Genomic DNA, 27,246 nt, shown 5'->3' on the forward strand with positions numbered 1-27,246 from the left:
AAATTAGGGTGGTCCTAAAATCAACGAACTAAAAACAAACTAACTTGTTTTTATTTACATAAATAATTGTAAACATTCTTTGGCAAACTTGTAGACCAACTAATTCTAAGTAACATTTTTGTAGACAATAAATTCGGTTTCCAAAAACAGTCTTTTCGCTCTTCAAATTTAAAAACAAAGTTTTCTTCGGTAACTTTAATCAAAAATACGCCAATTTTGACGAAAAAACATTGTCGATATATTGTACAGATGAAGAGTTTTCCCTTTTAAAATATTAATGTCTCCGTTTAGGGCAAACATAAATAATATTTTTTGGTATCATTTGAAAGAACAAATATTGTATAAATATTGTGAAGAAATACCGAAAGTTGCTTAAAATTAGTTGATCTACAACTGTGCCGATGAATGTATACATTTATTTCTGCAAATAAAAAAGTTAGTGTTTTTATTTAGTCGATTTCAGGAACACCCTAATTTTCATTTGCACATAAAAAATAGACTAAATAGACTAAACTCATGTCCGCCTACATTGCCTTACTGTACCACTGTGCATTGTTGTTGAATTTCTGTGAGCGTGTGACATTCTCACACACGAAACTGAGTTTACTCAATTTTAGATTTAGTTGACTCAATTTCATACTTTAACAGAAAAAAATATGTTGTAGATTTCGTGCGTATATTGTTTGTATGTAAAACTAACGCCATTCCAGGAGTTAAATATTGATAATATAATAGATGTAGCTTATCGAGGCACGAAGAAGAAATATTCAAATAATCAGGCCACGACGTGTAAATGTAAACTAATCCCAAGCAGTGATGGAAACGAAACGAATATGATGCAATCATCGTTTAATCGGCAGTTTCCCATTCACCGGAAGTCATCATTTTACAATTCATAATGTTGTCTGAGGTCGATTTGTAGCTTTAGTGCATCATAACAATCCCGGAAATACCTATAATGAGTGTTATTTGGTCTTTTGCCACTGTTGTTTAGGAACCGGAAGTCGCCATATTGGATTTCAAAACGGCATTTGGAGACAATTTCTGGCCTCTGAGCATCATTCTGGTTAAAGAAACACCCATATTTGGTTGTTTTTGGGTCATTTTCGGCAGTTTACCAGTCACCAAAAGTCGCCATTTTACAACTCAAAATGTTGTCTGAGGTCGATTTGTGGCTTCAGTGCATCATAACAATCGCGGAAATACCCATATTTGGTCATTCGCCGCTGTTTTTCAGAAACCGGAAGTCGCCATCTTGGGTTTCAAACTGGCATTTGGCGACAATTTCTGGCCTCTGAGCGTCATTCCGGTTAAAAAAACACCCATATTAAGTGGTATTTAGTCATTTTCGGCAGTTTTCCAGTCACCGGAAGTCGCTATTTTACAACTCAAAATATTGTCGGAGGTCGAAAAACGTACAAACCGTGGAACACCACCTATTGATTGCCTCATACATTGACGTTGTTACTATTATAAAATATTCGGCCGAGTCCACTTCACAATAAAATGAGCATTTTTTTCAGTGTACCCATTAGGGTAATATTATTGTCAAAAGTTACTCTATTTCGCATGTCGTGTAGAACAAAATCAGAAGTGGCGCACCTAGCGGTCGAAAAGGTGACTAACGCTTCTGTCATTTTCAATTTGTCTTCCTAATTTCACGTAAGTGAACTATATTGGTATTTAAGATATTTGATACTTCTCAATAGCCAATTGGTGGTTCCCAAATGTGTGTGCAAAAAGTTTAACTTGCCGACTGGCTCAGTTTGGAAAGTTGCGAGCACTGGAAGCGGTTGGTAAAAAAAATACGGTACCAGTCGTACTTCAGATGAAAACAGATGTACATGCTGTACACCGGCGAAAACAAGATTCAGCCCAGAGCGCACAAAAACTGGCAGACCGGGAAATCGGAAAAAGTTGTCCGTTCGGTTTTTGTGGTTCTTTGGTCTGCGGAAGCTCCGGAGGTGAGTCGGTAAAGGTGAAGGTACATTACAAGCACCGGACGAATTTGGTACACCTACCTGAAAAGGTTTCTAATTCACATAAACCAACAATCAGCCACACGCAGGTAAATGCTGAAAGTGAAACTTCGCAATCGATTGATGACATAAGTCTTCAAACCAGGGCAGAAAACTATGGCGATAGATGAACTTTCTAGTGTATTTATTCCGCTAATGTTAACAAACTGGTTTTTTTAACAAACTAGTATTTTTACGGGCTATAAAATCAATATCCATACTGTTTCCTAAACTTTCACATTACTAATAATATTTTCTGGATTGCTTACACAGCAGTATTGGAAATAAATAAATTCTATTGAAAAATAAATTAATAACACACATTTAATCAATTAGCTCAGGTCAATCACGGAGGTCAACTACTTTGTGTGTGGTCATCATGAGCATTGATCAATAGATTTCTCTAATAAATTTTGGGATAGAGGTGCAAATTTTCTAATTTCAAATGATAATAACTCCATCACTTTCAACGGATTTCCTTTACTCTTGCAGCAACACGTCCGCCGAAATGTGAAAAAAATCATTTCATTATGCTTATTACTATTCTATTACTACACCCAACGCAAACGGGGAATATTTTATTACTTTTGGGCAATTTTTTATTACTTTTTGTGTCTTATGACTGCGCATTTTACACAAAAAGTAACAAACAAAAAGTAATAAAAATTATGACGGCCACACGCTTGTATGTGTTTCTGCAGGAGAACATACAGCCAAGCACCGAAATGCATGTGTTGGCAAGACTTCACTCGCTGCATTTGTATTGATGCAACGATCTGGTTCATTTTTGTCTCCCTTCATCCACACACAATCAGAATCTCAACCGTCAACCTCAAATGTCCAATTAGAAACACTTTCGTTTCGTCACCCAGTGTTTACTTGAAATGGAAATATGTAATACTGTCTGACCAGAGTTGCCGAAGTTGCGAGTATTGTTCTGGATGGGCACGAGTTTTGTATATTCAAACAGGTCCAAATGAGTTTTCATGAACCAATGATTATGTGCTGTAAATAGCTTGCAAGAAAGCGAATGTTTTTATTTTTCTCTAACGCAGTTTACAGATCGTGATGTCATTTTAAAGCGCATTTCAAGTCTTTGAAATCATCAACGTTTGCAAACTCTATGACGAGGAAAATGTTGCTTGGCAGCTCTTGTCATATTTTTTCGCTGCTCCGTATGCATACAACGAGCGAACTAATACACGCCCACCGGATGAATTGGAGATTGAAAAAACTTGTAACATGTGCAACTTATGCGACGGTGTGTGATTTTGTTTGACTTGAGGTGGAGAGGGAGCATTTTTCGACAGAAAAAAACGTTGCATATGGTTGAAACGACCATTATTAGATAGCCGTACTCTCATAACACGTGCTAAATATATGACAGTATGTGTTGTTACTTGACTGGGGAAGAATTTTATTGCTTTTTAAGTAATGGATTTGTTACCTAAGAGGTAATTTCGCGCTATTGCTTCTAAAGTAATAAGGAAAAGTTTTGCGTGTATGCTAACAATATTGAAAGATGCAGAACTGAAATCAAGGCAAAATTTTATCCAGAATAGGTACCTGAAAAAAAATCAAATATGACCTAATATAAGTCGGTATTCCCATAGTCGAGATGATGCTCCGAAATCTAAAATCCCTGGTTGCATTTTCCGATTCTTAAAAATAGCATAAAATTATCATTTCCGTAATCGGCATGATGCACAGAAGCCAGAAATCGACTTCAGATACCATTTTTAAATCTTAGAAAAAATTTTCCCTCGTCCAGTTTGGAGATTTCTTTTTTTGCTCGTTCCTGCGGAGCGTGAAGTCATTTCACATTATACAGTTATCTTACCTCTAAATATTCTATAAAAAGAGGACCTCATGACCCAAATCCAGCCCTGGGAGTGATAACCAGGAACCCCAATTACCATTTTGAATCCCTAAAAGGCCACTAAACTATTTTCAGAGAGTTATTTTATCAGTATTGAATAGAAGATACTGACATTAACTTATTGATTTAAGATAGTCTATCGTAATCTCAGCTATAGAAAGCGTTGAAAGGGAATTGTTACTAAAATCCACCGCTTGCCTATAGCGAGAAATACATTGACATAAAACAGGCTATCATCACGCTACTTGAATTTTGCGGTCGTATCTCATACACAACCATTAACTTTTGTGTCCAAAGTAGTGAATTTATTAATCGGAGATGCTCTGACTGCTGCTTACAGTACATCCGTTATGGTTGGTGTCCTCGATATTGTTGGAGATTCTGCAACTAAACTCTGGTTTGGAGTCTTAGCTTGGCTATTGGTACCGACTAATTGACTGGCGACGATTGAAGTGGTATTCGAGGACAGCTCGGCTAGTGGCGATAAATTGCCTTCCGCTGCGTCGATAAAGGAAATATAAAAATGAGCTTCATTGCTGCAGTATTGGCATGTTGATTTATAATTGGTGTAGAAAACCAGACTCAAAAAAGCTCAGGAAACTATTCAAATTGAAGTTCACTTAGCTAGGAATTGATCGGTGCATGCATAAAATGTGTACGTCGCTGTAAACACCACTGAATAAGTTTTACCATTTGTCGTAGGGTAAACAGGTATGAAATATTTATCGACTACATCTCATGATTAGATTTTACCATGCATTTTGTTGTTCCAGTTCGCCACGAATCATCCTGAGAAAGTGAGTGCCTTCAATCAAGTGTCAGTTTCCTGTCTCTCCAAACATGATATGATTTTCGGTTCCTACGATCTGAACGTTCAGCAAGACATCCCTCCGATTACGTATCACGACTACACCAACTTTGATGCTACAGCTCTCAGTGCTACGATTGAAGCTATTCCTTGGCAACAGTTCTACGATATGGACGATGTAAGTGAGCTTACAGAGTTTTTTAATAGCCATATTTCTTCGGCCCACGATTCATGTATTCCGATGCGCCAGGTAAGGCAACATAGAGTATACAACACATGGTTCAACGACGAAATACGTAAAGCGATTGTCGAGAGGGAATTGGCATATAAAGATTGGAAAATTGCATCAGTTGAATTGAAAATTGCCAAGAAATTGATTTTCTGCAGGCTACGTAATTAAGTTACTCTCCTTGTCCGACGTAGCAAACAGCATAGCATGGACAGGCTAATTGTTACTTGTAATTCATCAAACGTACTCTTGAAAAAACTGAAAAATATGGGGATCGGGAAACAGAATCTACCTGATAATTGCCGGTTTGATCCTAATGACATCAACGCCGCCTTTGCTAAAAATTTCACTTCAGAAGAGGAAATTCGTTTGGACGCACAAGGGTCAGAAGTCCATTTTTCATTTCATGACGTACAGCCATTTGAAGTCATCAACGCTATTTTTGATGTTAAATCAAACGCTGCCGGTTCCGATGGAATATCAATGAAATTTATAAAGATTATAATTCCACTCGTTCTCGATCACATCTCCTTCCTATTCAACAAAGCTATTTCGTCGTCGGTCTTTCCAACTCCTTGGAAAGATGCCAAGATTATACCACTGCAATAGAAAAAAAGTGTGAACTCTTTAGACAACCTTAGACCGATTAGTCTGTTGAGCGGATTATCGAAAGCATTCGAGAAACTCTTGAAAGGTCAAATGTGTGCTTACTTGAAACAAAGTAACTTACTCTCTGACCGACAAGCTGGCTTCAGAGAAGGGCAAGGAGTTAGCACCGCACTATTGAGAGTGTATGATGATATTGCTGTCGTAGTCGATAAAAAGCAGAATGCGATTTTACTATTACTGGACTTTTCCAAAGCGTTCGACACGATTTCGCACAGGTGTTTGTGTAGAAAACTGGCATCCTATTTTCAGTTCCAACGTTCAGCCGTAGAACTCATTCGATCATATCTCACAGGAAGGACTCAATATGTGTTTTGCGGTAATGCACACTCGAGTAAATTAGCTGTAACATCAGGAGTTCCACAGGGTTCTGTTCTTGGTCCTTTGCTCTTTTCAATGTACATCAATGATTTACCCAACGTTTTAAGGCACTGCAGTATTCAGATGTTCGCGGATGATGTCCAGCTAATTTGCATCAATCCCAACGTCACAGTAGAAGAGTTGATCAGACTTATTAATCGGGACCTTCTACGCGTAGTTAATTGGGCAAAAAAAAAACAGTTTGAAATTAAATCCTGCAAAATCCAGAGTAATGCTGTTCGGTCCAAGGTGTGTGCCTATATCGTCACTTCCAGCAGTTACCGTGGAAAGTAGCCATATCGAACTCAGCAGTGAGTCCAATAACCTTGGGCTTATCTTTCAAGACAACCTTGAATGGGATAAAGCTGTCTCTGTACAATGTGGTAAAATTTACGCCTGCCTCCGGACTCTGAGGTTAACATCTGTTTACTTACCTGAATGGACCAAGATGCAGCTATTTAAGTCCTTGATATTTCCACATTTTATTTTTTGCGATGTTGTACACCTCAACATGAGTGCTGCCATGACTCGGAAATTGGAGCTAGCTTTGAATGACTGCGCTAGATACATTTTCAATCTAAATCGGAGAACTTCAGTGCGTCATTTGCAGAAGGAGCTATTGGGATGCCCTTTCCGATATTTTTATGCCATGAGATCATGTTTGTTCTTATACCTACAAGGTTTTAAAACAACAAGCTCCTAACTACGTCTTCACTAAGCTAATGTCATCACATAGTCGTAGAACAAACAATTTGGTGGTACCCGAGCATTCTACATCAAAATATGGACAAACTTTCTTCGTGAGGAGTGTGGTATACTGGAACATGTTACCTCCTGCATTGAAGCTGCTAACTCATTTGCGATGTTCAAGAAAGGCTGCTTGACATTTTTTAATCAATAATTTTTCAGTAAGATTTAGTGGAATGTTTATAGAGGCATTTGTGCCGCCAGTTTTGTTTTTAAGGCATAATCATTCACGTCAATGGTTATTAAAAGGACTCTGTCTTATGCCATGTATTATAAATAAATAAATAAATAAAATCTTTGTACACCAAGGACTCAAAGAAATCTTCAATTGAACGACGCAGATTCGAGTTGAGTGGTTGTTTAGGACCGTTTGTGTTTTTGGCGTATTGTGATAATACTTTATCTGACCAAAAAAAATGGAATTAAAATTTTCTTCAACCGCAGCTCGCGATGTATCTTATTTCGATGCCATTTTAAACAGGACTGAGCATACATGATTAAAACAATATATACGGGCATAAAGAGAGAGAGAAGACTCACATACTTTCATTCATTTCATTTGTATTTTGAATAAGAAAGACCAAATACGCTACGGGCGATAGTTTCCATCGCCATCACCGATGAAAACCCTTTGGAAATTTTACCCAAACATATCATTCGAATTTCGTATCACATTTACTCTTTTATTATTATTATTTTTTTTTTTTGATTGGTCGAAAATACACTATAAGTAACTTTTTGACTAGATCTGGGTAATATGGGGTGAAATTTACTTACTTACCAATCAGACGAGAGCCGTGGTGACTCGTGCTGTATCACGAAGTTGTCTCCATGTTGCTCGGTTTTGGGCTGTGTTTCGCCAGTTCCCCAGGAGTCTCATCACCCGCAAGTCTCCTTCGATCTGGTCGAGCCATCGTGCACGCTGCACCCATCTATTTCTAGTGCCGGCAGGGTTGCTTAAGAAAAGTGATTTCCCAGGGTTGTCGTCCAGCATCCTTACGACGTGACCGGCCCACCGCAACCTATTGACTTTCACCAGGTGTGCAATCGGGTTCTCCAAGTAGCACGTGCTGCTCGTCGTTCATGCGCTGTCCCCATTCTCCGTCGTCCGTCTGCACTCCACCGTAGTCCTCCGCGAGCAGCGTTGTTGTCTCGATTCCGATACAGCGTCACCTTCGTGCGTCGTCGCACTCGACTCTATCGAAGTGTCTTCCGAAGTGAAAACTAGGCACCATTTCCCGCTATTTCACGCTAGTGTTATTGTCGGTGGTCACCAGTGACCCCAAATACACGAATCGACCACCTCAAGCTCATCGCCGTCTACAAAGACTTGAGTTGAGAGTCTGATGCTGTTCTGGAGCCCCTCGCTCGCATGTATTTCGTTTTCGACACATTCATTCGCAGTCCGATTCATCCGGCTTCGGCTTTCAGTCGGGCGTAAGTTTCCTCCACCGTCGCAAAGTTACGTGTTATGATGTCAAAGTCATCCGCGAAGCCCAGAAGCTGAACAGGCCTTGTGAAAATCGTACCTCTCGTGTCGATTCCCGCCCTTCAGATCACACCCTCAAGGGCGATGTTAAACAGCAAACAGGAAAGTCAATCACTTTGTCTTAACTCTCTGCGCGATTCAAAGGGGTTTGAGAGTATCCCCAAAGCAGGCACGTAGCACATCACTTGTGCCATGGTGGCCTTGATCAGTCGAGTCAATTTATCCGGAAATCCATTGTCGTGCATGATCTGCCACAGGCGTTCTCGATCGACTGTAGTCGATGAAGATGTTATGTGTGGGCACGTTGTCTTCGCGACATTTCTGTAAGATTTGTAGATAGAGAAGATCTGATCCATGGTGACACGGGCTCCCATGAAGCCCGCCTGGTACTCACCCACGAACCTTCTGGTTAAAAATAATAGACGACGAAACAGGATCTGTGAGAGTTTTTTGTAGGCGGCATTGATTAACGACATACCGTGGTAGTTGCAGCGCTCTAGCTTGTTGACTCCCTTCATCCACTTGTTTGGCAGTTTTTCTTGCTCTCAAATCCTGGAAATGACCCAGCGTCTCTCTCCCATGTTCAAAGAGCTCGCTCGAAGTACTTCTTTCACTAGTCGACCACCTCGCTGGTATCCATGAGATGGTTCCCATCCACGTCGTTGCATATCACTGGCATGGTACAGCTGCTCCAACTCCTCATGTTCACGGTTCTTTTGCTGGCACTTCTTTCTCAGAGAATCGTGGTCGTGTCGTACCGTGCCCGTTACCTTGCACTCTCCGTCATACCAGTCGTTTCTGCCACTCGGTGCTTCCACTCCTAGTGTCACCGTTGCGGTCTTCTCGATAGCTGTGCGATTGCTGCACCAGTCGTCTTCGAGAGGCGATGCGCCAAGCCCCTCCGCCGTGGGTAGTACCGCGATGGAGTATTCGTGTATTCCTCCGCAATCTGGGAGTTCCGGAGTTGCTTGATGTTAAGGCAAGGGGCTCGGCGATGTCGCGCGTGGTATACGGTCGACAGTTTCGAGCGAAAAGTTACCGCAACTAGGAAGTGGTAGTGGGCCAATATCCGCACCGCGATTGGTGCGTACGTTTGTAATGTATGAGAAAAACCGGCTGTCGATGAGAACATGGTCTATTTGGATAACTGTACGTCGGTCAGGTGACCTCTAGGTGATTTCGTAGATGTCCTCTCAGGGAAAGAAGGTACTTCGGACTGCCAGTTTTCGGGAAGCTGCGAAGTTGACGCATCGCTGGTCGTTGCCATTTGTCACGGTGTGCAGGCTGTGCGGGACGATCATCGGCTTGTTTATGTCTTCCCTACGGAGGCGTTCCCGATGTCGATCTTGATGTCGCCTATCGTAGAGTTTCTCCAGCTGTGTGTTAAATGCTTTTTTCTCTGCATCGGGTTTTCCTTCGTGATGTAGTGTATATTAAGAAAAGTTCAGTTGTAGAACCAGCCTTTTATTCTCAACAAACACAACCTGTCGCTGATCGCATGCCACTTGATCACACGATTCTGCATCCTGCCCAGCACTATAAAGCCGGTACCCAGCTCATTTGTTGTGCCGACGGAGCTGCCGCCTTGGGTGTAGCTGGTGAGACACCGCATTTCGTAATTCAGCCGCCCACTCTGGATCAGACGCTGTTTGAACCGCCCCTAACATGGATAATAGACGCTCAGGCAAGCTGCCCTCCGAGGAGAACAGCTCCCCGTTCCCTGTCAGCATACGACCAAATTCCCACCGGTTCATCGATCTTCCATTGGTTGCTCGTATCCCAGTCGGTACCACGTGGAGGTAGGTATTAGAGATGGTCGGGTATGGGAAATTTGTTACCCGTACCCGACGATTTGAAATAATGTCATTGACGAAGCATAGCATGGCAAATTCGCGGCGTTGTTTAAGTGTTTGCAGATGCGCAACGTGCTTCATACGATGGCAGAGGGTATGCAGTCCAATTCAAGTTGCGAAGCGCGTGAAGAAGGAAATGTTTTTGGACTGATCTATATGAGATTACAATATTCTACAATAGGTCTAACATATGTAACATACAATAGTTTGATAGTGTACGGGTCTTGAAAATTGTGGCTGAACCGCTTAGCAAAGCCCAGCATACCTTACCTTACCAAACAGTCCCAAGCCGTGGTGTGGCCTTTGCTGTACGTAAGAGTCGTCTCCATTCCACTCGGTCCATGGCTGCAGTTCGCCAGCTCTGCAGTCTGCGTAGGGTCCGCAGGTCGTCTTACACCTGATCGATCCACCTTGCCCGCTGTGCACCTCTCCGTCTCGTCTCGACGGATTGGTTTCAAGAACCATCTTTACCGGGCTGTCGTCTGACATCCTTACAACATGCCAAGCCCACCGCAGCCTGCCTATCTTAGCGGTGTGGACGATAGATGGCTCCCCAAGCAGCTCCTGCAGTTCATGGTTCATTCGCCTTCTCCACACTCCGTTTTCCATCTGCAGTCCACCGAAAATGGTACGCAGTACCTTCCGCTCGAACACCGCAAGGGCGCGTTGGTCCTCCACAAGCATAGTCCATGTCTCATGCCCGTAGAGGACTACCGGTCTGATCAGCGTCTTGTTGATGGTTAACTTGGTGCGGCGGCGAATTCTACTCGATCGAAGCGTCCTCCGGAGACCAAAGTATGCACGATTCACTGCCATAATGCGCCGTTGAAAATCTCTGCTGGTATCGTTGTCGGCAGTTATCAGTGAGCCCAGGTACACGAACTCATCGAACACCTCGATTTCATCACCACCAATTTGAACTCGAGGTGGGAGGTTACTGATACTGTTACTGTCTTCACGTGAACGTGAACCCCTTCCTTTCATGTACTTCGTCTTCGATGCATTGATGACCAGTCCATTCCGTTTGGCTTCAGCCTTTAGTCCGATGTACGTATCCGCCATCTTCACAAAGGTCCGAGCCACAATGTCAATATCGTCAGCGAAACCAAACAGTTGAACCGACTTTTGGAAAATCGTGCCACTCGTGTTAATCCCCGCTCTTCTAATGACACCTTCCAGGGCAATGTTGAACAGTAGGCACGAGAGACCATCACCTCGCCTCAGCCCTCTTCGGGTTTCGAAGGGGCTCGAGAGTGCCCCCGAAACACGAACTACACACATCACTCGATCCATCGTCGCTTTGACCAACCGCGTCAGTTTGTCCGGGAAAAGCAAAGCCCAGCATACTATTTGCTTTACTTATGATGGAGTTATAGTATCATAATAAGTATTTTTCGAATAAGTCCACGGTCAAGAAAAATGCAATCATTCTTCTATAGGAATCAATGATACCGTTACCGATGCAATTCGTGCTGCTTCATATCCGTTTCTTCCTCCCAGAGCAAGACTATGCTAAAACACCTAGGCTAGAAAAGTTATTAATTAAATTCTCATAATGCACGAGAATCGAACTACCCGTACCCGACCAGTTGAGAATTTTTCAAACCCGTACCCGACCCGAACCCGAAGCCTTGGTTTTTAACCTACCCGTACCCGACCCGAACCCGAAAAATATATTTTGGCGTTACCCGAAACCCGACCCGAACCCGTCGGGTACGGGTATCAGGTAAAAATACCCGTACCCGACCATCTCTAGTAGATATAGGAGTTGCTGAGCACTCTGCTTTGAACCACACTGGGATCTATTTTATGCCAACTAGTACGGGTGTACTGCTGGCATGCACTACCCAGCCGTTTAAACATGTGTGAAATTTAACCTCCTAAAAATTCGTGATCATGATACTGATCTTTTTCGATATTTACGAGCCTGTCTAGTTTACCTTTCGAATATTTTCGTTCGATTTCGTAAAGTCGTAATCACTGATCATCTTTACAATGATTTAACGCTAACGTAAGAACTAGCACAATAATCGCGAACACAGACGGAACACGACGAGTGATCAGACAAGACACTTATTGCTCTTACAGATATAAAATATCTGTATATCATCATTTATTAAAACTTCAAATGCTAATGAAATACAAAAATTGTAATAGCAGAGTTAATTTTTAACCTTTTGCAACAAGCCGAATCGAAACCGGTGAAATGAAGATCAAATGAAAACAAAATTAGTAAATTTCATTTGTTTTGTCAAAATAATTATACAGGCTTTCAGGGAGCTCACTTGAAATCCTTTAAGGAGTGATATTTGATGAAAAAAATTCTTCTACGCGCATGGCCAAGATTTAACTACTGCAGAATTATTCACTATTTTCAGTTTTCGGTTATGTTTGCCTTTAACGAGGTCTAGCACAAGAAGTGTGATAGCTAGCTCAATTCTTTTGGTATCGTTGGAAAACTGAGAAAATTTCAAATTAGAAGCACTTAAAAAGGAAATAATTAAAAATCAGATGTTATTTTGAGAAATAAACTGCAATTTTCTCTCTGAAATGTGTGATAACATGGGTTTTGTTGTCAGGTAAATTAAACATTGAAGTCTTCTTTATAGTTGTTCTCTGGCACCAAGCATCTAACTCTCCTAGTTTAGTTGCTATTTCACTTTAAGGTGAACCGGTGTTGAATCCACAAATGGCCGATTTCGAGCACCACTTCGAATTTTCAAAGGCACAAGACTCAGTAATAGTTATTGCGTCACCTGTTAAAACGCTGTTTTATGTTCCCTGCGGCGAATCAAGCTTAAAGTAGTGTTTTCACATGGAACGCATCAACAATTGCCGAGTCTTGTGCTTTTGAAAATTCGGGGCTGAGGCTCGAGGTGGGCCATTTATGGACTGAACACCGTTTCACCTTGAAAGCAATAAGCTGCGCCTTCATTTAGTGTAGTAAGGTCAACAATTTTCTGCTCAACTGTGTTTCAAGCATTGATCAAGTATGCATTGCATGCTGTGTACAAAACGTCAACGACGCGTAAACACAGTGGAACAGAAAATTGTGAATCTTACAACACTTAATGAAGGCGCCGTTAATGTAAACATCAAATAAATAAACGAACGAAATTAACTTTCCAAAGTAGCTGTGATTGGTATTTTTCAGTTCAAAAATCATTATTTTCCATGTACATATCAAATATCAGTGCACTTAAAATAAGTTCCATTCGTATCATAAAGTAAACGATTGAAATTTCACCATACAGGTTTTCTTGGGCACATACCAGCACTCATTTTAAATAAAGGCTGTTTCGGAGAAAATCAACATGAACCGAGTTATTTAGAAAATATTGTGAAAAGTGATCAATTTCCATGGTATATCTCGATACGAGGAGGTGACTTAATATCTTTCTGACCTCCCGCAGAGTATGTCTTTGCATGGGGGAGACGTGTTGGTCTCCATGCTTTGCTTTGTCTTTGTAGCTCCTCAGAGGTTTCATTGGATTCTGATGTAAGTATACATTTCTGGAGATAGAGCCCAAATTGAAGTACGCTTTCCCATCTTATCATACCATAAAGTTGTACGTGAAACGAATCTGTGTACAATTTGTTGCATAATATTTCATCATAGCGCAGATACCGGTGAAGGTTTGTATCCAAAAGCAGCAAGAATTTGCTTTCGCATGCTGCTTATAATATTGAATTATTTACACACTTTGTCAGTAGTCATACACTCTATCGACTCAATTGTAATCTGACAGGTACCTACACAAGAATCCGTTAACTGTAATTTTGCTGACTTTCTCAAATGCCAGAGCTGCATAGCCAAAGTAGTTCCTCAATGGAAATGAACTGAAAAATAGAATTTCTGAGATACAAAATTTTCCTGCCCGTTGCCGGTGGCTTTTCTTACAGTTGATAAACCTTTGATTAAATTGCATCACTCCGACTGGTACCGGTAGTAGTTTTATACTTGGTAAAACGTAAGCTAGTTATGCATCCATCAGGGGGTAAGGAATCTTGCTTTTTTGTCGCTGAAAATATTTACAGACGGCGTCGGTATTTGCTTCCGTGCAACGGTGTTCACTCACTAGGTAAGATACCACAGTCAACTCTTGGTGCTATAATTTTGCCTGCTTGAGTCATACAGCGACTTGTGTCAGAAGTCTCTATTCACAAGTATATTTTACTCCGACCGTTTTCGGGGATAGCTACCACTAGACAGTAGAATCTAGAGACTGTGTTTCAAAGAGATACGCAAAGAGAAAAGCAGTAAATATGGCAACCCTTTGCTAATATTTTATTTTAAACAATTCTGGCAACCACATTTATATTCGCATGACTTCATACGCACTAGAAAGTGTAATAAAATTTCGAAACTTTGTAAGGATATATTACTGAGTTTCAGTGCTTGTTCATACAATTATAATAATTTCCAATGCATCACTCATAACATGAGCATGACGAACACATTTTTCGTTGGAACCATAATTGTACGTGATTCACAGAATTTAAACTGATCGCAACACACATTCTGTACGAAAAGTAACACGCATGAGTTTGTTCACTTTGCACACTTGGAGCCTCGATTTGACGGTTCACTTGGAGTTTTCGACCTCACTCTTTGCGTATCTGTTCATAACACCGTCTGTAGTAGTATCCATATATCCATATATATTTCCGCAAAGTTGCCAAAGCTCTTTCTCTATGGTCTGAAAACTTGAATTGCATCTCAATGGTACGGTTCCGTTACGGGAAAATGCGCTGAAATTATTTTTTTAGTGTGTCTGCAAACCGAATTCCATAAATATCCATTTCTGCCGGCTCGTCAAAGCAAGTGCAACTTTCGCTTTGTCTTTGTTTGCGCGCCAAATGTATACAAAACTCTCCACTTGCTGCCTTAGGTTTGTGTTAAGTAACTTCCTCCACCGACTAGGAGTTTATTCATCCAACTTTATGCATCTGGCAAATAGTTGTACTACGCTTTTCGTAAAATTGTGGAGAGCGGTTGTTCTGATCAACTGTGAAACCATATGTGAAGCGCTGGACCAAATGCCAGCAGATGATAATGGAGAATAATTTACACAAACAAGAATTATGTGTGTGGAAATAAATCGTTTAAAAATAAAAGTTTGCTATCGAGTACCAGCCAAAATCTTTTGTAAATAAAAACCTTTCCCTTCGTCCTGAAATTGCTGAAATATGATACGAGCATTTTTGTCTCTGATGAAGCTTTGTTTTTGTTTTCGACTAGAGGATGCGTGGTTTTGCTGTATTTGGCTCATTTTCCTAACGCAGATTTCAGAAAAGTAGACGAAATGGTTGCAAACAATCGGTACCTAGCAATGAGTCTAACACACAGGAAGTTAACTTTAGACTGTGAAGTGTGATATCTATGCTTTACTCCGTTTATTTCGTTCTAGATAAATCTTCCGATTCGTATTTCCACAATGAAAAAAGAAAAAAAAACATATCAAACCTTAATGTTCTAACAATACCAATGTTTACATTAGAGAGCTATGGCGAAAGTACCACTTCATTCCTTGATTTTGTTTATATATTAAAATTTGTGTGCGGAGTCATTTTTTCGTTAACAATATAAAGAGACAAATTGAATTGCAAGCGACACCCTTGGTAATATCCGGACGTTTCCACCATATCAAACCATCCGTCCGGATTGATTTTTTGCTACATATCATCGTCATCAAGATATATGCTAGTTATCTCATTCTGTTGAGTCTTAAATCCATGCCAGTGACAGCTTTTATTATCTACGTATAGCTCGAGGATCGATGAAACTACCCCCATTCCCTTCCTATCCTATTCAATATCTAGTTCTCTTTAGCCGCTAGCTGTTCAACTAGCAAAAACAGCTGAGTGTCACATCTTCATTGTTATGGTACAGCATACCAACTAATTTCTCTTCAATTTCTCGTGTTCATTACAGGTGGGTTCGGAACCAACAGTGTTGCATCCAACCCACGACGGTCTGCACTGGGCCTCAAGGGATCTTATCATTCAGGTGAGCTAGTAGCATCTTCGCAGATCTTTTTGTTGATTCTGCTCTTAACACTAGAACCTATCCACCTTCCAGTTGCTACCATCGCACTACTCAACCGGACAACTGATTCTGCGATGTTTAGCCGAGGTAGGCACAATCTACTCGGATGTATCCCAAGCTCCGTTGGAAAGCAGCCGAAAGGAACCCATACCTGAGCGAGGTAAGTTTGTGATTGAATAAATAATGATGCACCTCCATCATACCAGATCAAATGGAGACACCCAGTATGCGTTGGTAATATACGTTAAACACCTTTTAGAATGCAAATTGAACCTAGAAATCTTTGATGGCATCCCTAGTATGTAGTGAACCTATATATTAGAGAAATGACAAGACACTCACCGTTAAGGCAACTGTCAACATCAAAACGGATAACGGCAATGCAAAATTATACAACTCGCCGTTTTGATGTTGACAGTTGCCTTAACGGTGAGTGTCTCGGCGTCTCTCTGGTGTATAGGCTGACTACTAATATGCGTCTCTCTCGTCAAGCATTTCTTGACACCTCATCCTATCTATTCAATCTGGCAACCGGTTGAACCTCAACGTTGTCATGTTTATTCCCCCGGTTCGCTTTGCTCTAACGACCGCTTGTCTCGGCGGACACATTCAGCAAAACCTTTACATAACAGAATAACACGAAACTTCTGTAGCGGACAGCAAGAAAAAAAGTTTATTTATTGCAAAATTTTTTGTCCATTGTCGGTCGCTACCTTCGAGTTTCTTTTTGCACTTTTAAAGTTGTGTCCCACAGCCATATTCCATTTCCTTGGTTGCTTTGTTGTTATTCACAGAGGATTTTTCCCTCATCCGCAAAACGCGCTGGTGCCTACGGCTGCCTCTTCGCACCGTAGCTAGAAGCAGCGGACAAAACACTTTCATGGCGTAGGCAAAGCTATGCAAAAAAAGCCTACACCGCGCTCTTCCCTTTTGGTCGAAGGTATTTGAGGACGGTTCAACCGTCGTCGGGTGAAACTTTTCATTTCCTGCAGCACTTTCGTTGTTTATCAACTATCGCTTTATATCCCACTTCAGGGAAATGTTACTATAGTGCAAAGTTTTGCGAAGTACTTGAACGGAAGATTTGTTCGAACGATTCTAAGAGTATAGATTTCAACCCCAGTATTGAAGATCCCCCATTGCCTCAAATTGTTCTGAATAATTTTGGAACCACATGCTTCATTTATTTTTCATTGAAAGCTTGTAGAACTCAATTGATCCCATGCGAAAAGCTGGTGGTTTTTTTAAACATAAAAAATGACAACCCAATTTGTCAAGAGGGAATAATTTTCAAAACAATAACGTCAATTATCTGTGCTGTGCTGTGAGCTTTGGGACTGAAAGGTAAATTGCCACTTCATGTCATCATCAATCTTGTTTGCTATACTGCTACGATACGAGCACACAAAAACACGGAGCTGGACGTGAGATGATTGTACGAGAGAATGAAGATAGGTACAATATTTTTCGCTATCGTTCAAAAAAATGTTCAGTGTTGATGTGTATTTTATGTACTGGATCGGAACTGGCAGCAAAGCAATAAACACTAAAGACGAAACCCTTTATGGAATAAAAAAACGATTCATACTCGAAAGTGAATATATATACTCGGAAACATACTGTCAAAATTTGAGTTATTTCTACGGAAAGGGCATTCGACAGGTACAACTGGGACTTCCTTTTTAGTGGTCAAAAGTGGTTCACAGGGTTATTTTTTTTTGCGCTCGGTTCTTCCAGCCATATCACTGGCGTATAACGGGTGACGTCTGAAATTTTAGAATTTTTTCTGCTGCTGTCAAAATAAAGTAGATGTACTTAATGTAAAACGGATTTTTTTCTCATGAAAATACATTCATCATTAACGAAAAAATAATGAACATTTGAGAATGGTCTGTAATCGGCGAAGCTATTTCATGATGCCATCACGTCGATTTTTCGAATGCGTCTCTTGATTCTATCAATCAACGGTTTGCAGTTATTTGCTCTCCAGTTATTTTTGGACGCCAAGAGACTCAAAATCGCAAAGAAATCTCCGGCAGGTTCATTGGGTTACGTAGTTTGGGTACAAATGGGATCGAGTAGTTGTTCAAGAATGTTTGTGTTGTTTAGCATAATGCTTCATCTGGCCAAAACACATACCTTTTACAAAGTAGAATCAAAATTTTCTTCAAACATTCGTTCTGGTACACATCTTGGTTGATGGCCTAACCACTGTGTTTGAGCTATGGTTAAGACAAGAAATACGAAGTTTTTTTTTGCCACTATCTTCCTGGCGAACTATTGTTGAAGCTTGCACACATTATACCCAGTCGAAACCCGAAGATATTCGCTTTTAAGATGGTTTGCCCCGAGGTTTTTTCCAAGATTTTTGTACAGTAGAACTGTACAATGCGCTTGCGCAATGCTTGAACAAAACTAGAAGCGAGAAAAAAGAGAGCTTACAATCACAATGTTTAGCTCAACTTCAAATACCTGTAACTCCCTTAGTCGTGATCCGATTTTGATTCAACAAGGTTCATTTTAAGGGAAATTTATGTAGTTTTTGGTTGATTTCCAAGACATGCCAAAAATACAACCAATTTCTCAATCGAGGGTTAACATATTGCAGGGAAGCCAAAAACAACATGTATTTCTAACTTCATTTTTACCGTATAATCTTATGAAACAGTTCGGAACGATCGGATAACCAACTCCTTATGAGGAATTTATTATTCTTTTCAGATTTTTAGGTTCCGTTTTGCACATTGTTGCTCATTGTTGCTCATTTGAAAAATGAAAAATATGGAGACGTATGGTGATCAGTTGTAAAATGTTCAGTTTTGTATATTTAAACAAAATGATTGGCTGGGAAGTATGCATGAAGTTATATTTAATAGTTTCAAGCATTTTTACATAAACTCGTAATCCGTTTTCTCTACTGCAGGTGTATGAAGAAAAGAAAAAATGGAATTGATGAAAAAATAATGTATAGTCTTTAAAAAAAAAAAGAAAGATGTGACTGTCGGTATAATTTCTATTTAAGAATGGTGAGAGCATCGTGCGAGTAGAATAAATTCCAGTTGAATGTCAAGAAAACTCAGGTGGGATCTGATTACCAGACGTACCCCTCCCACCCTATCTCTGATGAAGCATGCAGCCGCAACGAAACAGCTTCATCCCTTCCACCACCAGGGGGCGGAAAATGGAACTAATCTGCAGATGGGTGGTGATAATAAGGCAAAAAAAAAACTTGAGAGAGTAATATTTTTGGCGCGAAAAAAAATAAGGCTATTGGTCGTGAGAGCGAGGACAAATGAAGTTCTAGGAAAAAAAGAAGAAGGAAGATTAACCAATAGAAGCTTGGAGAAGGAGAAACAGGCGTTACGCAAACGACAGGTAGGAATAAACCTTCGATCGCGCTCACGATCACGACCAATTGCTACTCGACGCTAAAACGTCCTTAAACAACAGGACCCCGTATTTTTACCCTGGAATCGACGCCCATCATGCATCACCACCACGCCGCCAAGACGCCATTGCATTGCCGCCATCACCAGCCGCTGTTACCCACCACCAAAAATTACTGCTACGGTTGCACCCGGCAACCTCGCCCAACCGTGTCTCAGAAGTCTCTGGGAAAACTTCCAAAATTCTTGAGTACATCTGACCATAATCACCAAAAAAAATCTATCACTGGTAAAATAAAAAGCTTTTAAGAAAAATATTACATTTTAGGGGTCCATGATTGTTTGCGGAGCAAGAAAATTTGCATTCCAACGCTAATAAAACAAATTTACACCTGCAAACCAGAGAATATTCAACTTACCAGAATTTCTAACTACAGTGAATATTAATTTGAGAAAATTTATCGGTTTCGGATGCGGGAAATAATACACAAAACAATACACAAAATTTATTGAAATAGAATAACCACTTCTGACATAAAATAACTCAACTTTCTTACAGTTTAGATAAGTGTACCATATTTAAAATTTTATCGTGTTTTTATTTTGATAAATTTTACCTTCCGAGATCCTAAATCATCGCAATGGAGATGCCTTTGTTGTTAGCGCAGTATCAGTCGATGGATCCTTCTCATCTAATGGTGGATGAGTTGGAATACGAGTTATGTATTCGCGGACTTAATGTAGTCTCGTCGCGTAGCCAACTAGAAAGAGTACTGCGTAACAGTTTGAAACAGGAAAAAGGCCAATCAAATGTAGTATACAATTTTGTTGCAGAATCTGTAGATCGTGAATTTGAAACTTGCAGTGAAATCGTAGATGATATAGAAAACTTTTTTGAAAGTAGACGTGGTAAAAAAGTATCGGAACAGAAGTGGAAGACTAGGATAATTCATGTGTTTTTTAGAATGGAAAGGTTGAAACGCCATATCATTGGTGAAGAAGATTTGAATATTTTAGCAATGAAAGCAGGAAATTGTTTGAAATTATTGCGTGTTTATTATTCGGTCACTTCACATCTTCCGGAAATAAGAGCAGCCGAACTGGCGTTGATAAACGAAAGTTTAAATCAGATTCGCGCTGAGACTGACAAAGACCAACCACAGGAGGAAAATATTGAAGGAGATATAAATTTAAATCAGGACGTGGAAGAAGAAAACGTGGCTAGAGTTCAGGAGGCTGAATCGGAGATTTCAGATGAGGATGAACAACAAGACGAAAAGAGAGAGAGAGGAGGAGGAAGATGAAATAGGTGCCGTGGGTGGTCATAGTAATGAAAAGCCAGATGAGCGAGGAAAAGCGAAACTAATTGCGGAAAGCAAAGACCTATTAATAGTGGTAAACCAGCTTTTACAGCGTATTCAGGTATTGGAAACAAAGCAAGAAAAAGAACATTCAGCGGAAAATCAAGCGAATCCTGTCAATAGCACACAGATTGGTGGGAAAGAAAACCGAATCGTGCAAAACCAAAAGACAAGCCCATTAATTTTTTTGGATTGGATTAAGGAGAGGAACAGTTCGATGGGAAGTGCAAGAACGGCGGAAGGTAAAAACATCAGTGATTGTTATGCTAGAAGAGACAATCGCCTACCCGTACACAAATGGACCGTGCGCTACGACGGTATGGATAACGGGAGACGACTGAACGAGTTTTTGAAGGAAGTAGAATTCAACCGACGGAGGTCAACGGAATCAGGAGTCGAAACGTGTCAGCCCCTGTCATGTGCAACGATAGGGAGGGGAACCTGATAACCGATAAAACAGAGGTAGCCAGGCGTTGGAAGGAACACTGGTTAGATTGATCACCGTGAATGTTTACTTATCTGTTTTATTGGCTCTTATCGGTGAAAATTAAATGAACAGCTTTATTTCGCGTAACGCGTTTCGGTCTACTATTCTTCGACCATCGTCAGACGCCTGAAAATATTTATTATTCTCTATTACAATTTTTTTTTATAAAACAATTACACATTTAACACTTACAAATGGCTGTGTGCAACCTATCGGTCTTGTCTGACTAAACTATACTAACATAAATTTTCCTGCTCAACTCCCTGTGTCGCCCACTTCGTCATCGGTAGTATTCGTTCGTGTTCGCGTTTTCGGCTCTCTCCTTAACCGAGCCAATAGTCCGTTGTAGGTGGTTTTGAAATTTCCACACTCACGCTGTAGGTTAACCGTTCGCATTTCACCTTCCTTCTTGATGTCGAATACCTCTGCAATCATCCTGGTTGCCGGGTCATCTATGCGTTCTAGAATTGTGGTGTTGTCGAAATCGAACACATGTCCTTCTTCTATTGTGTGTGTGGCTAGTCCAGATTTCGGGTTTTTATTCCTACAGTCAGGGCTGCTGAATATCACTTCGTTGCATTCGTATTCATTCATTATTGCCGAAGCACAACAACACGTGGCATCAGTGTATTCACTCAGCAATGGAAACAACGCCTATAGTGAACTGAACTGTTATGAGTGGCTTGTGGGCGATGAATAGTTATTAAAACGTAATATGATTACCTTCGTGTTTGATTCGTATTGGCTACGATTTACTCAAGTCATCCGAAGCGATATTGGGCGATCGGATGGGAATACATCGTTTCAGAAGCCTTTGTGACTCAGATCAATGCCGATGAATATTCACCGTGAATGGTATTACCAATCGCAATGATACTTCGGGGCGAATGCAAACGAAAAATGAAAATTGACGAGGAAGAAGCTTATACTGCCGTGGGCTAGGATTTTGACGTAAGCGCCAAAAGCACAAAATCGCTACAGATCTAAATCGTTTGCAAATTAACAGAAGCGCTTTATTACGCAAACTAATCTAATATAATCTGAGTAAATATGATGAAAAACATACCCCATTGCTTTAACACGTTTATTTATGTAAACGCATTGAGTTTTAATGCCAACGTCACTTCTCTTGCAAAACAGCAAAACCATTTCAAAGTTTTGCACTAAAAGTGACGTTGGTACGCCTGAATAGTCTAGTTTGCCATGCGTACTGGTCGGTAGCCAGCAGCAAGGATATAAATAAAATTATGCACTCCACAAGCATGATACACTATCGTATTCGTACCTCAATGTCACTTCTATGTAAAGTGGCGCTAACGTCACTTCTTATTTTTGATATTTCTCAGTTGTTTATCAAAATTTTTGGAAACGGCAACTAGCATCTTGAAGCATCTATATATATATATATATATATATATATATATATATATATATATATATATATATATATATATATATATATATATATATATATATATATATATATATATATATATATATATATATATATATATATATCTATATATATATATATATATATATATATATATATATATATATATATATCTATATATATATATATATATATATATATATATATATATATATATATATATATATATATATATATATATATATATATATATATATATATATATGACTATGTCCGGCGGGTTGCTTCTGATCGAATAAGTAGTATGTTCACGGCCTTAGTCATTTGCTTTGATCCGTAGCTTATCTAGTTGGCTCTTGTTAGGCCAGGACGCGGAAACAGTCTCCAAGAAGATACAGGTAGAGGGTATCAAATTGTTCCGTTTAGATAAATAGAAAAGATTTTTACTTTTGAGAAAGGGTTTCTTCTTTTGATTTTTTTTTTTGAGATGTTTTTAAGCGACACAAAGAAACAATCATTTGTATTTATTTAAACGTAACTTAAGAGTTAAGAAAAAAATATCGACAAAAGAAACATACAAAATGGCGGACATATTCACAATTTCGTAATCATGCAATTCATAATCATTGTGAAATCTGTCTGTCTACTATGCCATTGCTACTATGTAGCAATAGAAGTATTGAACGTTGAAATATTTTTTTCTCAACTGTGGTAAAATTAATTGTCTTCCCGGTCAGAAGAGCACAACTAAAACATTACAAAATTCTATCAACGTGAGATACAAATAACATATTTTGATACAATTTCGTATTTTTTTATATAATTTTGACTAATGAAGTAGTTCTGAAACAAGTCTAACTAACTTTTCGTTTTTGTCAAAACCTGTTGTTTCTTACAATGTTTGTTATTATATTGTATTATATACTATACTATTTTGTTAGAAAGCTTATATGTTAGTAACAAATTTTAATATGTGTTTAATACTAGTAGAATCATTTCTGTTATAATTTCTGTTATTTTTACACCTAACGGGACCAAATTGAAAACACAGCCTGGAAGGTTTTTCCCGTAACAAACTAACAACTTCTGTTACATTTTTGTTTTTTTCTTTCTGATCGGGTTTGCAGCAAATCTAAATTTGTATAAATAACTTATATATAATTGTTGTATACACTAAAGTCGCTTTTTAGGCGAGGGATACGTGTCGCGTAAAAAAAACCGCGTAAATTCCGGAATTTGCGTAAAAACCCGCGTTAAAAAACGCCTATGAAGCAACCTTAGTTTATTTATGCACGCCAACCCAGCACACAAGATTGTTAAAATATGCCATTTTGCGTTTTTCTTAATCAACATTCATTTTCCTATGCCCAAACCTATCTTTAAGCGTATGCAAAAGATTATTTCGCTGTATCGCATTTTTCACCCCGAAAATAAAACTAAGAAAAACCACCTCCGAGCAATGAGAACACTTTGAAGAAAGCGCTATACCTTTTAAATAAAATCTGTTGGTTGCAAATTCGTTTTTTTATCTCCAAGATAAATAAATTAACCCTCTAGTACCCAGTGCCGCCTTTAGACGGTCTTCAGTTGAACCTCTAAAAAATTTCAATCAATACTTAAAAAATGTTTATAAAGTTTCAAAGTGATTTTTTCGAAGTCCGTCTGAAAATTAATTTGGGCACTAGAGGGTTAAAGCTACAATTTAATTATTTACCGTATATTGCAAACAACGATTAAAAAATAATTTTTAAATATTTATGTAACCATATTTACCGAGTACAAGAATTATTAGTAAGCACACTAACTGTTCGGTTATTTCAAAAATTTGGTTATTCGGATTGGAATATTTTTAAAAATTCTAGATAAATGAGACAGACCTTGCAAATTAAGTAAATGATTAGTTGTATTAATTTACAATTAATTAATTTACAACTAACACGGCGCTGCCATGCATCTTCAAAAACCGAGAAAAAAATGAACAGTATGTTCCCCGTCGTCAATCATAATAAATTCAACTAAATTTTGTATGATTTCCAACATTAATTGTTTTCTTAAGAAACTATGCTCGCTGTTTTACTGAATCTTCACGACATAGGTACAAAAATAAAAGCTTTTTTGGTCCCGGCCGTATGAACAAAAAAGTTTGTCTTGCTTGTCTCGTAGTATTTGCAGCGGCGAATAAAGCCAACGCTTTAAGGCCGTGAACATACTAGCGCCGTAGGCTAATGTACAGCCCTAAGTAAAGCCCTGCCGCAGGTTAATGTACAGCTAACCCACGGCAGACGAACCGTCTCCGCAGTGCAAGACGCGCCAGTATATTTTCGGCCTAACTCATACGGCCTATTGTCTCATAGCACCAGCAAATGTACGAACAAGCTCCGAAATTCTGGTAAGCTTCAGCGAACGATTCGATGCGAATGCTATTTTGTCTTCGTCCCGATTTGATTTGCCATGATGAATCTATCAATGCCACGGTGAACCGATACAAATATTTACTGAGTTGCATCGATGTGATTTTGAACCGTATCCAATCGGCAAATAATGAGAAACAGTAGGAAAAGGGAAAGACACGAATCGATCGTTTCAGTTCATCCGAACACATGTACGCGCCCGATGAAGTATGCGTTCGTGTTACATTGACATTAGTCCACAGCGAACGGTTCACGAAGCGAATGAAGATTCAATGCAGGAATCAGGAGCCTTGCCTACAGTCGTTCTTGTGTTCCGCTATCCTCACCTCCAGCATGCGTTTCGTCTGACCGATGTACGTTTTACCGTCGTTCGTTCCACATGGTATGGAGTACACCACGTTCTTCTGTTTGCCTGGTGGTATTTGATCTTTCATTTTGCTAAAGATTTTATGTTTGATCTTCTTTTGCGGTCGTGAGGCTAGAGTCATATCATGACGTAGCAATATTTTCCTAATTTTCTCGCTTAGACACGGTATGTAGGGGGCTGATATGTATTTTGGTGGCTGTGTTGTTCTGTTTTGTGTTTCCAATGTGTTATAGTGTTTGTGTATTCTGTCCTTTTTTACTCTACCGGTAAACCATGATGGATAGTTATTTTTCCTCAAAATCTCACTTGCATGATTGAGAGCCTCCCTTCGTTTTCCCCCACAAGACATTTTTATAGCCCGATTCGGACCCGATGTTTGAACATCACCTTCTCCAGTTCTCGTTTTGAAATACCATTATCCATTTTTATGTCGTTTTTGAACCGAAGACAAGGCGGTATGATCTTGCATCTTCTGCAGTTCAAGCGAAACTTTATTCGATTGTTCGCAAATGCAGACGAGATCAGGTCGGAGGTTTCCAACGCTATGATCAATCACATTAATTACCGCCATCAGCCCCACTACCCTCCGGGAGAATGGATCGAAAAAGAGGTTATCAAAAGTGAGAAGTTTTAAAGGCAAACCCGAACCTGGTCATCACGAAAGCTGACAAAGGTAGCCAAACAGTAATTATGGAGGCTGATGAGTACCACAAAAAATGGTTAACCTGCTCGCGGACGAGAACACGTATAGAAAACTTACAAAAAATCCAACCAACAAAATCATCAAAAAAATCAATAGCTTCATCGACGGATGGCACAACAAAGGAAACATCGATTTCCGGACACAAAAGAGCATGAAGGAATCCAGTTGCAATCCACCACGCATTTACGGATTATCGAAAATACATAAGGACAACCGACCCCTCCGGCCGGAGACGTCCACGATTGGATCGGCGACATATAACATTGCCAGGTATCTTGCCGGAATAATTGCCAAGGTGGTAGGAAAAACGGATTACCACGTCCGTAATAGTTTTGAGTTTGCCGAGGAGATAACAGGAGTCCAGACGAGTGAAGGAGAAGTGCTGTTTTCATTGGACGTGGTCTCCCTATATACCAACGTACCGTACCAGTGGACTACGCATTGGGATGCTTGGAGGAAAGATGGGGAGAAGTGGAACACCATACGAAGATCGACAAGGAGAGCTTCGTCGAAGCAGTGAAAGTAGTGCTTGAGTCAACCTTCTTCGTGTATCAGGGAACCATGTATGGACAGACCTTCGGTGTACCCATGGGCTCGCCGTTATCACCAGTGATTGCCAACGTAGTCATGGAAAAACTGGAGCAGGAGTGCATAAGGAAACTGTAGGCCAATCAAATACAAATGAAATTGTATAAGCGGTACGTAGACGATTGCATGTGTGTGGCAGGTGTTGAACACATTCAGATGATCGTAGACACGTTCAACAGTTTTCACGATCGTTTGCAGTTCACGGTGGAAATGGAGGTAGGGGGTAAAATTAAATTCCTTGACATGACACTAGAGCGCAAAAACAATCAAATCATGACAGCATGGCTACCCAAACAGCAAATTGGACGGTATCTAGATTATACGTCCAAGAGCCCCTTCCAACACAAACATAACACGGCGATCGCACTTTTTAATCGGGCTATAAAATTGTCTTGTGGGGGAAAACGAAGGGAGGCTCTCAATCATGCAAGTGAGATTTTGAGGAAAAATAA

At 39.8% G+C, this 27,246-nt stretch overlaps 1 protein-coding gene across 8 annotated transcripts in view; it reads left to right on the forward strand.

Annotated features, from left to right (window-relative positions):
- Positions 1–27,246, forward strand: part of LOC129718530 (uncharacterized) — a 442,955-nt gene that overhangs the window by 376,996 nt on the left and 38,713 nt on the right. For all 8 annotated transcript variants that reach the window (XM_055669395.1, XM_055669392.1, XM_055669393.1 and 5 more), the window contains 2 exons: positions 15,985–16,059; positions 16,132–16,258. In XM_055669395.1, coding sequence (XP_055525370.1) covers positions 15,985–16,059; positions 16,132–16,258 — 202 coding nt within the window. The remainder of the gene's footprint in view (positions 1–15,984; positions 16,060–16,131; positions 16,259–27,246) is intronic.

Source organism: Wyeomyia smithii, chromosome 1, assembly GCF_029784165.1.
Source record: "Wyeomyia smithii strain HCP4-BCI-WySm-NY-G18 chromosome 1, ASM2978416v1, whole genome shotgun sequence".
In the NCBI taxonomy this organism is placed as follows: domain Eukaryota; kingdom Metazoa; phylum Arthropoda; class Insecta; order Diptera; family Culicidae; genus Wyeomyia; species Wyeomyia smithii.